This window comes from Apium graveolens, chromosome 4 (genome assembly GCF_009905375.1).
Source record: "Apium graveolens cultivar Ventura chromosome 4, ASM990537v1, whole genome shotgun sequence".
Taxonomy (NCBI): domain Eukaryota; kingdom Viridiplantae; phylum Streptophyta; class Magnoliopsida; order Apiales; family Apiaceae; genus Apium; species Apium graveolens.
Window position 1 is genome coordinate 313142557 of NC_133650.1, and position 14326 is coordinate 313156882.

At 33.8% G+C, this 14326-nt stretch overlaps 1 protein-coding gene across 9 annotated transcripts; it reads left to right on the forward strand.

The window, feature by feature from the left end:
• The first annotated feature begins 2358 nt into the window (after positions 1–2358).
• Positions 2359–9784, forward strand: LOC141721798 (uncharacterized). 9 transcript variants are annotated; one of them, XR_012574882.1, is made up of 6 exons: positions 2359–2536; positions 2660–2702; positions 4258–4350; positions 4476–4518; positions 6811–6863; positions 7046–9783. XR_012574882.1 is itself a non-coding variant. In XM_074524913.1 (6 exons), the coding sequence occupies exons 5-6, from the start codon at positions 6881–6883 to the stop codon at positions 7388–7390; spliced, it is 423 nt and encodes a 140-aa protein (XP_074381014.1). In that variant the 5' UTR covers positions 2376–2536; positions 2660–2702; positions 3963–4350; positions 4476–4518; positions 6811–6880; the 3' UTR covers positions 7391–9783. The 9 variants fall into 9 exon arrangements, 5 of the variants coding, with proteins under 5 accessions (XP_074381014.1, XP_074381013.1, XP_074381015.1 ...); XR_012574881.1 differs by having other exon boundaries at positions 7056–9782; XR_012574880.1 differs by having other exon boundaries at positions 2371–2536; positions 6811–6958; positions 7056–9727.
• The last annotated feature ends 4542 nt before the right edge of the window (positions 9785–14326 follow it).

Here is a 14326-nt window from a genome sequence, read left to right on the forward strand (position 1 = left end):
CTACTAGTGTTTATTCCCATGTCGATGTTTCGATTTTAAAAAAAAAAATTGAATGATCCAACCGTACGGATGTCAAGACCAATATATATTATTGATATAACAAAATTTTCATGAAAAAAATTAATTTGGTTTGCTTTCTAACAGTCAACTAGTGATTTGACTAGTACTTTCTACTACTATTTAGTCCAATGTCGATGTTTCGATTTTTTTAAAAATATTTTTGGATGATCCAATCATACGGATGTCAAGACCAGTATATATTAGTGATATGATAATTTTTTTATAAAAAATTAAATTCATTTGGTTTGCTTTTTAATAATCAACCAATAATACTTATTATTAGTGTTTAGTCTCATGTTGATGTTTTGAATTTTTAAAAATATTTATGACTGATCGAGCCATACGTTAGTGATATGACAAAATTTTCAGAAAAGTTAAATTTATTTGATTTGTTATTTTAACAATCAACCAGTGATTTGTGTAGTACTACGTATTAGTGTTAGGTCACATATCGCTGTTTCGATTTTTTTAAAAATATTTCTGAATGATCCAACCGTACGGATGTCAATAACAGTATATATTAGTGATATGACAATTTTTAGAAAAAATAAATTCATTTGGTTTGCTTTCTAATAGTCAACTGGTGATTTGACGAGTACATTCTACTAGTGTTCAGTCCCATGTCGATGTTTCGACTTTTTTAAAAATATTTTTGAATGATCCAACCGTACGGATGTCAAGACCAGTACATAGTAGTAATATGACAAAAATTTTAGAAAAAAATAAATTCATTTGGTTTGCTTTCTAATAGTCAACTAGTGATTTGACGAGTACTTTCTACTAGTGTTTAGTCTGATTTCAATGTTTCGATTTTTTTAAAATGTCAAGACCAGTATATATTAGTGATAAGACAAAATTTTCAAAAAAAATAAATTCATTTGGTTTGCTTTCTAATAGTCAACTAGTGATTTGACTCGTACTTTCCACTGGTTTTTAGTTCCATGTCCATATTTCAATTTTTTAAAAATATTTTTGATGATCCAACGGTATGGATGTCAAGACCAGTATATATTAGTGATATGACGAAATTTTCAGAAAAAAAACAAATTAATTCATTTGGTTTGCTTTTTAATAGTCAACGAGTGATTTGACTAATACTTCTTACTAGTGTTTAGTCTCATGTTGTTGTTTTGATTTTTTTAAAAATATTTATGAATTATCCAACCGTACGGATGTCAAAACATGTATATATAAGTGATATGACAAAATTTTCAAGAAAAAGATAACTTTATTTGGTTTGTTGTTTTAATAGTGTGTTTAGTCCTATATCGATGTTTCGCTTTTTTAAAAATAATTATGAATTATTTAACCATACGGACCTGTATATATTGGTGAGATGATAAAATTTTCAGAAAAAAATAAATTAATTTGTTTTGCTATTTTTTTTAGTCAACTAGTCATTTGACTAGTACTTTAAGTCCGATATCGATGTTTCAATTTTTTTTAAAATTATAGTGAATGAAGCACATAAACGTGGAACTCTTGTAATTTTTTTTGTAATTTTTTCAAATATATTAAACAAATATTTAAATTTTAGAATATTATCAAGCACAAAAAACTAAAATTCTCCCCTAATATATATTTTTTCGCCACCATAAAAAAAAGTAAATCATGTATCTAATATAACTACAAACTCTATAAATTATAATCCAATTCAATTTTCAATCACACTCCAATTTATTTCTTACCTCGTTTATAGGGAACCAAATATTTCCCAAATTAATTTTAATAATTAAAATTATAATATAACAAAATAATTAATAAATCAAAAAAAATTAAAAAGGCAATATAAAAAATAATACTAAATCATCCACATACATCAATACTATTCAAAACTCCCACTTTTTTATAGGTTTTGCATCTTGCACCAAAACGATCTATAAACCGTAGTAGGAGGAGGACTTTTTAAAATTTTAATTATATAATTTTTGAATTTTTCAACAATATAATATACACATAATAATACAAACATTTTAACTTCATTAATTTTTAATAATATATAATTATTATTTTTTATAATTTATTTTTATAAAATAATAAATTACAAATATTATAATCAGTCAATGAAATGCCCATAATAATACAAATATTTTAACTTCATTAATTTTAATAATATATAATTATTATTTTATATAATTTATTTTTATAAAATAATAAAATTATAAATATTATAATCGGTGAATGAAATGCCCGAGTATACATGGCCACGTAGAGAGACACGTGCCTGCGTTTTACCTATGAAGTTACAATCTTGTTGTCAGTCTTATCTTGTTGTATAGACCGCCTCTAGTCCTATATTTTACAATAGAGCGGCCACTTCGTTGTCTTGTATGTAGCACAATAACAAGGGTTTAACAATAACAAGGCTTTCATGACAGTAAAAGGTTTCTCCGGCGCCAGATCCGATAGCCGGCGAAGATATCATCAGTCAAACAGATCTCAACGTGATTGTATTTCGGTTATCTTCAATAATCTGGTACACGTTCCCTCATCAAACCAAATTCATTTCTTTTACTTTCTTTTTTGTATCTAGGGTTTTTTTATTTTTTTTACTACGTGTGTGCTTGAATTTTAGAAACCTGTTTCTTATTTGCCCTAGATATGATCTGCTTGGAAACATGTTAAGTTTGAAGACGTACCAGGTATGTTATTTTTGGATAATTGGGGTTTAATTAATAAGAATATATGATTCAGTGTGTTTTGATATGTTTGTGTGTGGATGTGCTGCATTAATTTACGTATGGAATTGTGAATATGACGTATGCAAGATGTCAGTTCTTGTTTCAAGATACTTGGTTCAATTTTTATTTTTTTTTCCTAAATTGCATATTTGAGTGTATTCTGATCAAGTATATAAATTAGTTCCCAAACGATTCTTAGATGTCAGTTCGGCTTTTGAGAAGGCAGGTGCTGCGTGGAGCACCAGTCCTGCAGAGGTGACGGTAGGTCCAAACAAGTCGCACATTGTTCCCGTCACAATCATTGCAAATACAGCTCCTGTTGCGATCCCAACATTTCCGATGTCTGTTGAGGTCATGGTTGTCGCGAATCAAAGGTATAAGGGTGGTGCAGGAAAGGTGGATACAAAACAATCAAGGATATATATCCATGGTAGATGAAATGCTCTCATGTGACGTGCTGCAACCAAGTGTATTATCAATATAGTCGCCTTGTGCTCAGATTCCACGAACTGGAAAACCTAGATTGTTTTCTCTTTTGGTTTCTGTTTGACAAATATATTTCAATTTAGGGTGCTAAATATATGGAATGCTAGAAAGAGATGATAATAATTTCAAATTCCGTATTTGCCAAATTTATACAAAAATTTGGAAGAAGGTGACATATGTTGACAAAATTCGCATATGTAACCTTGTTCCAAAATTTAGTATGAAATCGGCAAAGACTGTGTTTGATATTAATATTATCTCTTGCTAACATTTGAGATATTTAGCTGCCTAAGATTGAGATAGATATTTCTCAAAAAAAAACAAAAAAAAACAATACAAAAAACAATCAAGAGTTTCCACTTTGCTGGATTTGGAGTACAAGGCGACTAAACTGAGAATACACTTACTCGCAGCTCCTCAAATAAGAGCATTTCACCTATCTTGGATGTTTGTCTTTGCTTGTTTTGTATCCACCTTTCTTGCGCCACCCCTTGTACCTTTGATTTGCAACAACCTAAACTTTAGGTCAACATGCATCGGAAATGCTGGGAGCAGTTTCGGGGGTTATGTTTGCAAGGATTGTGATGGGAACATTATGTGACTTGTTTGCCCCTGGTGTCGTCTCTGCAGCACTCCTCTTCTTTGCAGCACCTGCAGATTCAAAACACGAGCTGACATCTCTAAGTGAATGTAAACTGAGAAGTGAAATCTAAGTGAACTGTGTCATATTACTAGATTCGTGGAGACTCCGTCCCACGTACACGAACTCGTACCATTTACCTGAACGACCCGCTTTCCCAAGGGAGAAGATCAGAATGGTCAAATAAATTAAAAATGCTGAAAGAATAAGTGGATAATCAGGGCTCCATATATGGTTTGATGGGCGGGTTGGAGGCGCAGTAAGAAAAAAGAGTTTTAGGGGAACGCGAACATTCAACAAATGTGTAGACGGACTGTAGTTTTATATTTTACAATAGTGCGGCTTCCTCGTTGCCTTTTATATAGCACAATAACAAGGCTTTCATGACAGTAAAAGGTTTCTCTGGCGCCAGATCCGATAGCAAGATATCATCAGTCAAACAGATCTCAACGTGATTGTATTTCGGTTATCTTCAATAATCTGGTACACGTTCCCTCATCAAACGAAATTCATTTCTTTTACTTTCTTTTTTGTGTCTATGGTTTTTTTTTTGTTTTTTTACTACGTGTGTGCTTGAATTTTAGAAACCTGTTTCTTATTTGCCCTAGATATGATCTGCTTGGAAACATGTTAAGTTTGAAGACGTACCAGGTATGTTGTTTTTGGATAATTGGGGTTTAAATAAGAATATATATAATTCAGTGTCTTTTGATATGTTTGTGTGTGTATGTGCTGCATTAATTTACATATGGGATTGTGAATATTCACGTGTGCAAGCTCGGATTCACTTAGATGTCAGTTCTTGTTTTCAAGATACATGGTGCAATTTAGATCGAGTGTATTCTGATCAAGTATATGCATTAGTTCCCAAACGATTCTTAGCGATGTCAGTTCGGCTTTTGAGATGGCAGGTGCTGCAGGGAGCATCAGTCCTGCAGAGGTGACGGTAGGTCCAAACATGTCACATTTTGTTCCCGTCACAATCATTGCAAACACAGGTCCAGCTGCAATCCGAACATTTCCGATGTCTGTTGAGGTCATGGTTGTCGCGAATCAAAGGTACAAGGGTGGAACATCAAAGGTGGATACAAAACAATCAAGGATACATATCCATGATAGATGAAATGCTCTCATGTGATGTGCTGCGGCTGAGTATCTTATTAATATAGTCCCCTTGTGCTCCGAATCTACGGAGTGGAAAACCTATATTGTTTTTCTTTTGGTTTCTGTTTGACAAATATTCATTTCAATTTAGGGTGTTAAATGTATGAGATGCAATAAAGAGATGATAATAATATCAAATTACGTATTTGCCAATTTTATACTAAATTTTGGAAGGTGACATATGTTGACAAAATTGGCATATGTAACCTTGTTCCAAAATTTAATATAAAATCGGCAAAGACTGTGTTTGATATTAATATTATCTCTTGCTAACATTTGAGATATTTATCTCCCTAAGATTGAGATAGACATTTCTCAAACAAAAAGCAAAAAAAAACAAGTACGGAAAACAATCAAGGGTTTTCCGCTTTGCTGGATTTGGAGCACAAGGCGACTAAACTGAGAATACACTCACTCGCAGCACCTCAAATGAGAGCATTTAACCTATCTTGGATATCTGTCTTTGCTTGTTTTGTATCCACCTTTACGGCTCCACCCCTTATACCTTTGATTTGTGACAACCTAAACTTTAGGTCAACATACATCGGAAATGCTGGGAGCAGTTTCGGGAGTTATGTTTGCAAGGATTGTGATGGGGACATTATGAGACTTGTTTGCGCCTGGTGTCGCCTCTGCAGCCCTCATCTTCTTTGCAGCACCTGCAGATTCAAAACACGAACTGCCATATCTAAGTGAATCTAAACTGATAATAAGAAGTGAAATCTAAGTGAACTGATGTCATATTACTAGTTTCGTGGAGACTGCGTCCCACGTACAAGAACTCGTACCACGTACCGGAATGACCCTCTTTCCCTGTACACTATTTAGAGCAAGGGAGAAGATCAGAATTGTCAAATTAATTAAAAATGCTGTGATTAAGTGGATAATCTGGGCTCCAATTATGGTTTGATGGTCGGGTTGGAGGCTCAGTAAGAAAAAAGAATGCAGTGCCAGAAATAGAAGGAATGTGTTATAAGGAAAATGGTGTATGTGACGTAGGTTGTGGGTGGAGGATCCAATGTTTTGGGAAGAGAAAGTTATTGCTTAAGATCTGGACAAGATTTTCAATAACTTCCAACCTTGTTTCCTTGGTGCCGAGCACATCTATAATTTCTTCACTAAAATACTGTCCGGATCTGGAATATAAAATCTGGTTAGCATTCGACTCAAGGCTTTTTGCTTTGCTAACAGATGGCCGAAAAAGGAATCAAATAAGTTTAAGGACTTGTGTACACATCATATTGATTCTTGTCAATTTGATTGTCGACAAATTTATTAACCTTACCAATAGATCTGGATAACAATGATGCAATGTTGCTTATATTGGATGAAACCACTTCATTTATGTATCAATAATAATATTCCAAAACCAATAATATCACAACCATTTAGTTTTCACCTATACACCACTTTCTCTCAAACTTTATACCTGCTTATTTTTTTTAAGTTCATGCTTATATCTGTGCAAGTCATAAATTTCTTTGTGACTTGCTCATATATCAATTATGTACATAGAGGTCAGCAAGACATTTTAATTAGAAATTAAGATATTCCCTCATTCAATATTGTATTGCATCATTCAGGAATTTATGTATCGTATGTGAAAATTGTAAATTATACATTAAGATATTCCCTCATTCAATATTGTATTGCATCATTCAGGAATTTATGTATCGTATGTGAAAATTGTAAATTTTGTGATAGATTGGAAGATATTATTTATATCTTGAAGCCTCTGTATGTCTGTTTCCCTCTTTGGCGGGTTGGTTATATGTGCAGGATTTTCAACTTCAGCACATACGTTCGAAAATGAAGCTCAGGGATTAGAAAAGGTACCATAGATAGAAATATGGTTCCAACAGGAGACCTTTTTCCACTAGTGCAGAAAGGATTCCAGCATTTTCAGCTGGAAGCAAATGTTAATTGTGTAAGCCTATCGCCTTCCACTTTTATATGTATTAATTCATACGTATTAGAGGAAGTTTAAGCGACAATTTCCTAATACATTATTCAGAATGATGCAGAAATTGTTGGTGGATCCTCATTCCTACAACCTCCGGATCCTATCGCAAAAGATGCCTATGAATCAGAGGAGCTCATGAAGGAAACAAAAGATAGTGTTCCGGAAACAAAACACAGAGAAAAGGAAAAAGGTATTGATGTTTTTAAAAGCAAACTTGACAGAGAGCATCTTGAAAGAGGGAATGATAATGCTAGTGAGAAAATGGAGAAACAAAATACGGAAAAAGAAAGAGAGCTGGAAGATTTGGAAGAGAAAGAGAAAATGGCAAAGACAGCAGCGCCTCATGCCGAACTCACTGATGCAAAGGATGAAAAATTGAACATGAGGAAGACATAATTATTGAGATTCGTGGTTTTTTTGCCACAAGCTTTCTCTTCAAACTCCTTTTAAAACCTGCTTTAATTCATAATCTCTAAAATTTTGAAGTAAATTAGTGAAATTATATTTCTCAGTGGTTCCTTTTTTTAAAGGAAGTGTCTTCTTACTGTTTCTATGATAATTTATGTCAGAACTGGAGCTGAAGCACGTTGAGGCAGTTAACATATAATCAAACTCACCAGCTATGATTGGCATTATTCCTAACTCTGATGTGATGGTTTTAGAAGGACAAGCTTCTGAGGTTACATGGTTTTTTTAGTTGAATATAAATAAAAGTATAATACTAATTAATTTAGCAGATAAATAAACAAAATATAAAACATGATTTATTATTTCTGCGGTGATAGAAAGTGCAGGTCGTACCTGTCCTTGTACATGTGGATAATGCAGACCAAGACTATAAGAGTTAGTTTATAAGGATGCTCAATGGTGTATACGGTGTTTTATTAGATTGATAGCAATTTATAGTTTCCTCTACTGTTAGATAAAGCGTTTATCACAGGAGAAAAAGGATTGTGAGCCAGTCTGACATGTCCTTAATGTTTTTTCTCAGAGTTAGTACAAGTAAAAAGGAGCTAGAATTCCACTAAAAGGCTGTTGATATTGTGCTTTTATATTGGCAGGTTGTTGCATGTTCTTGGAGTCCATCCAGTAAGCTTCTTGCATCAGGGTGGTTTAATTCTTATGATGAGATTATTAATATATTGGTTATTAGAGACCGTACGGTATTAGATTATTTCTTGTTCGTTGTACCTAATCATCGTGTTTTAATTCCTATGGTGCGAATATTAATGTTAATACATGGTAAATAAGGTACGTGTTTCACAAAGTACCAATAGGTATAGATATATTCAGTGGCCTAAGCATATATTGGATAGAGTATTGGATGAATTTCTATACACCCAAAAAAATTTAGAATATTAAGCACCCTTGCATTTTAAGGAAGATCATTTTAAAGTGCATATATAGTGTTATATATTTTGAATATGTTTTCTCTCTTTATCGCAGTTCGAACTTACAGATACTTTCTCTTGACCTTAAATATTTAAACTTAGTCATTGTACATGAATACAGCCCAAGGGTATTCATATGAAAATGAGTTAAATAATTGATATTTGGTGGTTATCTTTTTGGTATATGTGCTTCCTCATTGATTGTTCTGAATCACGTTGTTTACAATATATAACTTATTGTCATCAAAACTTCAATACAGTAATGTTTTGTGGCTTTACGGTGTATTAGAAGTAATTTGTGATTTACCACCCTCATTTTTTTACTTGTAGATTTACCTAAATCACAAGAGTAGTTACGGTACTGTTTTGATCTAATAATATTACATTACAATCACAATATAATCAAGTGTGTATACTGTAGTTCTAATTTACAGAGGAGCGGTCACCCCTCATTTCCTTGTATATAGCGCAATAAAATGGGGTTTATAACAGTAAAAGGCTTCTCCGGAGGCGGATCAAATAGCCGGCGAAGAGCCGAAGATGATACCAATGAGTAAAACTGATCTCAACGTGATTGTATTTGGGTATCTTCAAGAATCTGGTAACTCGATCAAATCAAAATATATTTTTTTTACTTTCTTTTTTGAATTTATGGTATTTTTTTTGTTAATTGTGCGCTTGTATTTTAGAAACCTGTTTTTTATTAGCCCTATATATGTTTTAGTTGGGAACGTTAAATTTGGAGAAGTATTATGTATATGCCGTTTTTGTATACCTGAGGTTGAATTATGGATATAAAAATTTAATGTCTTTTCAAAGGTTTGTGCGTGTATGTAGTGCATTAATTTACTTATGGAATTGTGAATATGCACTTGTGCATGCCCAGATTCACCTGGATGTCAGTTCGTGTTTTCGAAATACTGGATGCAATTTAGTAACGAGGGTATTCAGAACAAGTATATGCGTTAATTTTTAAACAGTCGTTAGATGTCAATTCGACTTTTGAGATTGCAGGTGCTTCAAGGAGCATCAGTCCTGCAGAGGTGACACAAGGTCCAAACTAGATCCAAACTAGTCACATAATGTTCTCATCACAATCCTTGCAAACACAGGTCCAGAAACTTTGATGTAATCACAACATTCCCGATGTCTGTTGAGGTCAAGGTTGTCGCGAATTAAAGGCACGAGGGGTGATACAATAAAGGTGGGTACAAAACAAGCAAACAAAGATATCCAAGATAGGTGAAATGCTCTCATGTGACGTGCTGCGATTGAGGGTATTTTCAGTTTAGTCGCCTTGTGCTCTGAATCCACGGAGTGGAAAACCCTCGATTATTTCCTCTATTGGTGGTTTCTATTTGAGAAATATCCATATCATTTTTAGGATGCTAAATATATCAAATTGTAGAAGGAGATGAAACTAATATCCAACATTGTATTTGCCAAATTTATACTAAATTTTGGAAGAGCATGACATATGTTGACAAGGTTGATATTAGTATAAAATATGTCAACGTCGTCACCATAAACTTCTTCCAAAATTAGTATAAAATCGGTAAAGACAATGTTTGATATTACTGTTATTTCTTTCTAGCATTTGAGATGTTTAGTACCTTAAGACTGAGATGAATATTTCTCAAACAAAAAAGAATAGAAAAAACAATCGAGAAGTTTCCACAACACTGGATGCGGAGCACAAGACGACTAAACTGAGAATATACTCAGTTGCATCACCTCTCATGAGATCATTTCACCTATCATGGATATCTTTCTTTCTTTGTTTTGGATCCACCTTTTCTGATATCCCCCTAATACCTCTTATTTGCAACCATAACTTGACCTTAACATACATCGGATATGATGTGATTGCAGCAGTTTCTGGAGCTGTGTTTGCAAGGATTGTGACCGGGACGTTATGTGACTTGTTTGCACCTCGTGTCGCCTCTGCAACACTAATCCACCTTACAGCACCTGTATTTTTAGAACACGGGTTGATATCTCTTAGTGAACCGAAACTAATAATTCTAAGTAATATTTTAGGTGAACTAGAATCTAAGTTTTCAAACTTTGATGTCACAGTATTAGAAGTAATTTGGGATTTACCGCCCTCATTTTTTTTACTTGTAGATTTATCTATCATAAGGATAGTTACGGTTTACTCTTATGATATAATTTGTAATTTGGCTTTACGGTGTATTAGAAGTAATTTGCGATTTACCACCCTCATTTTTTTACTTGTAGATTTACCTATATCACAAGAGTAGTTACAGTACTGTTTTGATCCAATAATATTGCATTACAATCTGAATATAATCAAGTGTGTATACTGTAGTTCTAATTTACAGAGGAGCAGTCACCCCTCATTTCCTTGTATATAGCGCAATAAAAAGGGGTTTATAACAGTAAAAGGCTTCTCCGGAGGCGGATCCAATAGCCGGCGAAGAGCTGAAGCTGATACCAATGAGTAAAATTGATCTCAACGTGATTGTATTTGGGTATCTTCAAGAATCTGGTACAGGCTCACTCGATCAAATCAAAATATATTTATTTTTTTACTTTCTTTTTTGAATTTATGGTATTTCTTTTGTTAATTGTGTGCTTGTACTTTAGAAACCTGTTTCTTATCAGCCCTATATATGTTTTAGTTGGGAACGTTAAATTTGGAGAAGTATTATGTATATGCCGTTTTTGTATATCTGAGGTTGAATTATGGATATAAAAATTTAATGTCTTTTCAAATGTTTGTGCGTGTATGTAGTGCATTAATTTACTTATGGAATTGTGAATATGCACTTGTGCATGCCCAGATTCACCTGGATGTCAGTTTGTGTTTTCGAAATACTTGGTGCAATTTAGTAACGAGGGTATTCAGAACAAGTATATGCGTTAATTTTTAAACAGTCGTTAGATGTCAATTCGGCTTTTGAGATTGCAGGTGCTTTAAGGAGCATCAGTCCAGCATAGGTGACACAAGGTCAAAACTAGATCCAAACTAGTCACATAATGTTCTCATCACAATCCTTGCAAATACAGGTCCAGAAACTTTGATGTAATCACAACATTCCCGATGTCTGTTGAGGTCAAGGTTGTCGCGAATCAAAGGCACGAGGGGTGACACAATAAAGGTGGGTACAAAACAAGCAAACAAAGAAATCCAAGATAGGTGAAATGCTCTCATGTGACGTGCTGCGATTGAGGGTATTCTCAGTTTAGTTGCCTTGTGCTCTGAATCCACGGAGTGGAAAACCCTCGATTATTTCCTCTATTGGTGGTTTCTATTTGAGAAATATCCATCTCATTTTTAGGATGCTAAATATATCAAATTGTAGAAGGAGATGAAACTAATATCCAACATTGTCTTTGCCAAATTTATACTAAATTTTGGAAGAGCATGACATATGTTGACAAGGTTGATATTAGTATAAAATATGTCAACGTCGTCACCATAAACTTCTTCCAAAATTAGTATAAAATCGGTAAAGACAATGTTTGATATTACTGTTATTTCTTTCTAGCATTTGAGATATTTAGTACCCTAAGACTGAGATGAATATTTCTCAAACAAAAAAGAATAGAAAAAACAATCGAGAAGTTTCCACAACACTGGATTCGGAGTACAAGATGACTAAACTGAGAATATACTCAGTTGCATCACCTCTCATGAGATCATTTCACCTATCATGGATATCTTTGTTTGTTTGTTTTGGATCCACCTTTTCTGATATCCCCCTAATACCTCTGATTTGCAACCGGAACTTGACCTTAACATACATCGGATATGATGTAATTGCAGCAGTTTCTGGAGCTGTGTTTGCAAGGATTGTGACTGGGACGTTATGTGACTTGTTTGCACCTCGTGTCGCCTCTGCAACACTAATCCACCTTACAGCTCCTGCATTTTTAGAACACGGGTTGATATCTCTTAGTGAACCGAAACTAATAATTCTAAGTAATATTTTAGGTGAACTAGAATCTAAGTTTTCAAACTTTGATGTCACAGTATTAGAAGTAATTTGAGATTTACCGCCCTCATTTTTTTTACTTGTAGATTTATCTATCATAAGGATAGTTACGGTTTACTCTTATGATATAATTTGTAATTTGACTTTACGGTGTATTAGAAGTAATTTGTGATTTACCACCCTAATTTTTTACTTGTAGATTTACCTATATCACAAGAGTAGTTACGGTACTGTTTTGATCCAATAATATTGCATTACAATCTGAATATAATCAAGTGTGTATACTGTAGTTCTGATTTAAAAAGGAGCGGTCACCTCATTTCCTTGTATGTAGCGCAATAAAAAGGGGTTTATAACAGTAAAAGGCTTTTCCGGAGTCGGATCCAATAGCCGGGGAAGAGCCGAAGATGATACCAATGAGTAAAACTGATCTCAACGTGATTGTATTTGGGGCTCACTCGATCAAATCAAAATATATTTATTTTTTTTACTTTCTTTTTTGTATTTATGATTTTTTTTTGTTAATTGTGTGCTTGTATTTTAGAAACCTGTTTCTTGTTAGCCCTATATATGTTTTAGTTGGGAACGTTAAATTTGGAGAAGTCTTATGTATATGTCGTTTTTGTATAACTGAGGTTGAATTATGGATATTAAAATTTAATGTCTTTCCAAATGTTTGTGCGTGTATGTGTTGCATTAATTTACTTGTGGAATTGTGAATATGCACTTGTGCATGCCCAGATTCACTTGGATGTCAGTTCGTGTTTTCGAAATACTTGGTGCAATTTAGTAACGAGGGTATTCAGAACAAGTATATGCCTTAAATTTTTAAACAATCGTTAGATATCAGTTCGGCTTTTGACATTGTGGGTGCTTTAAGGAGCATCAGTCCTGCAGAGGTGACACAAGTTCCAAACTAGTTACATAATATTCTCATCACAATCCTTGCAAACACATGTACAGAAACTTTGATGTAATCACAACATTCCCGATGTCTGTTGAGGTCAAGGTTGTCGCGAATCAGAGGAACGAGGGGTGAAACAATAAAGGTGGGTACAAAACAAGCAAACAAAGATATCCAAGATAGGTGAAATGCTCTCATGTGACGTTCTGCGATTGAGGGTATTCTCAGTTTAGTCGCCTTGTGCTCTGAATCCACGGAGTGGAAAACCCTCGATTATTTCCTCTACTGATGGTTTCTATTTGAGAAATATCCATCTCATTTTTAGGATGCTGAATATATCAAATTATAGAAAGAGATGAAAATAGTATCCAACATTGTCTTTGCCAAATTTATACTAAATTTTGGAAGAGCATGACATATGTTGACAAGGTTGATATTATTATAAAATATGTCAACGTCGTCAACATATGTAAACTTCTTCCAAAATTAGTATAAAATCGGTAAAGACAATGTTTGATATTACTATTATTTCTATCTAGCATTTGAGATATTTAGTACCTTAAGACTGAGATGAATATTTCTCAAACAAAAAAGAATAGAAAAAACAATCGAGAAGTTTCCACAACACTGGATTGGGAGCACAAGATAACTAAACTGAGAATATACTCAGTTGCATCACCTCACATGAGATCATTTCACCTATCATGGATATATTTCTTTGTTTGTTTTGGATCCACCTTTTCTGATATCCCCCTAATACCTCTGATTTGCAACCGTAACTTGACCTTAACATACATCGGATATGATGTGATTGCAGCAGTTTCTGGAGCTAGTTTCTGGAGCTGTGTTTGCAAGGATTGTGACGGGGACGTTATGTGACTTGTTTACACCTCGTGTCGCCTCTGCAACACTAATCCACCTTACAGCACCTGCATTTTTAGAACACGGGTTGATATCTCTTTGTGAACCGAAACTGATAATTCTAAGTGATATTTTAGGTGAACTAGAATCTATGTTTTCAAACTTTGATGTCAGAGTATTAGAAGTAATTTGGGATTTACCGCCCTCATATTTT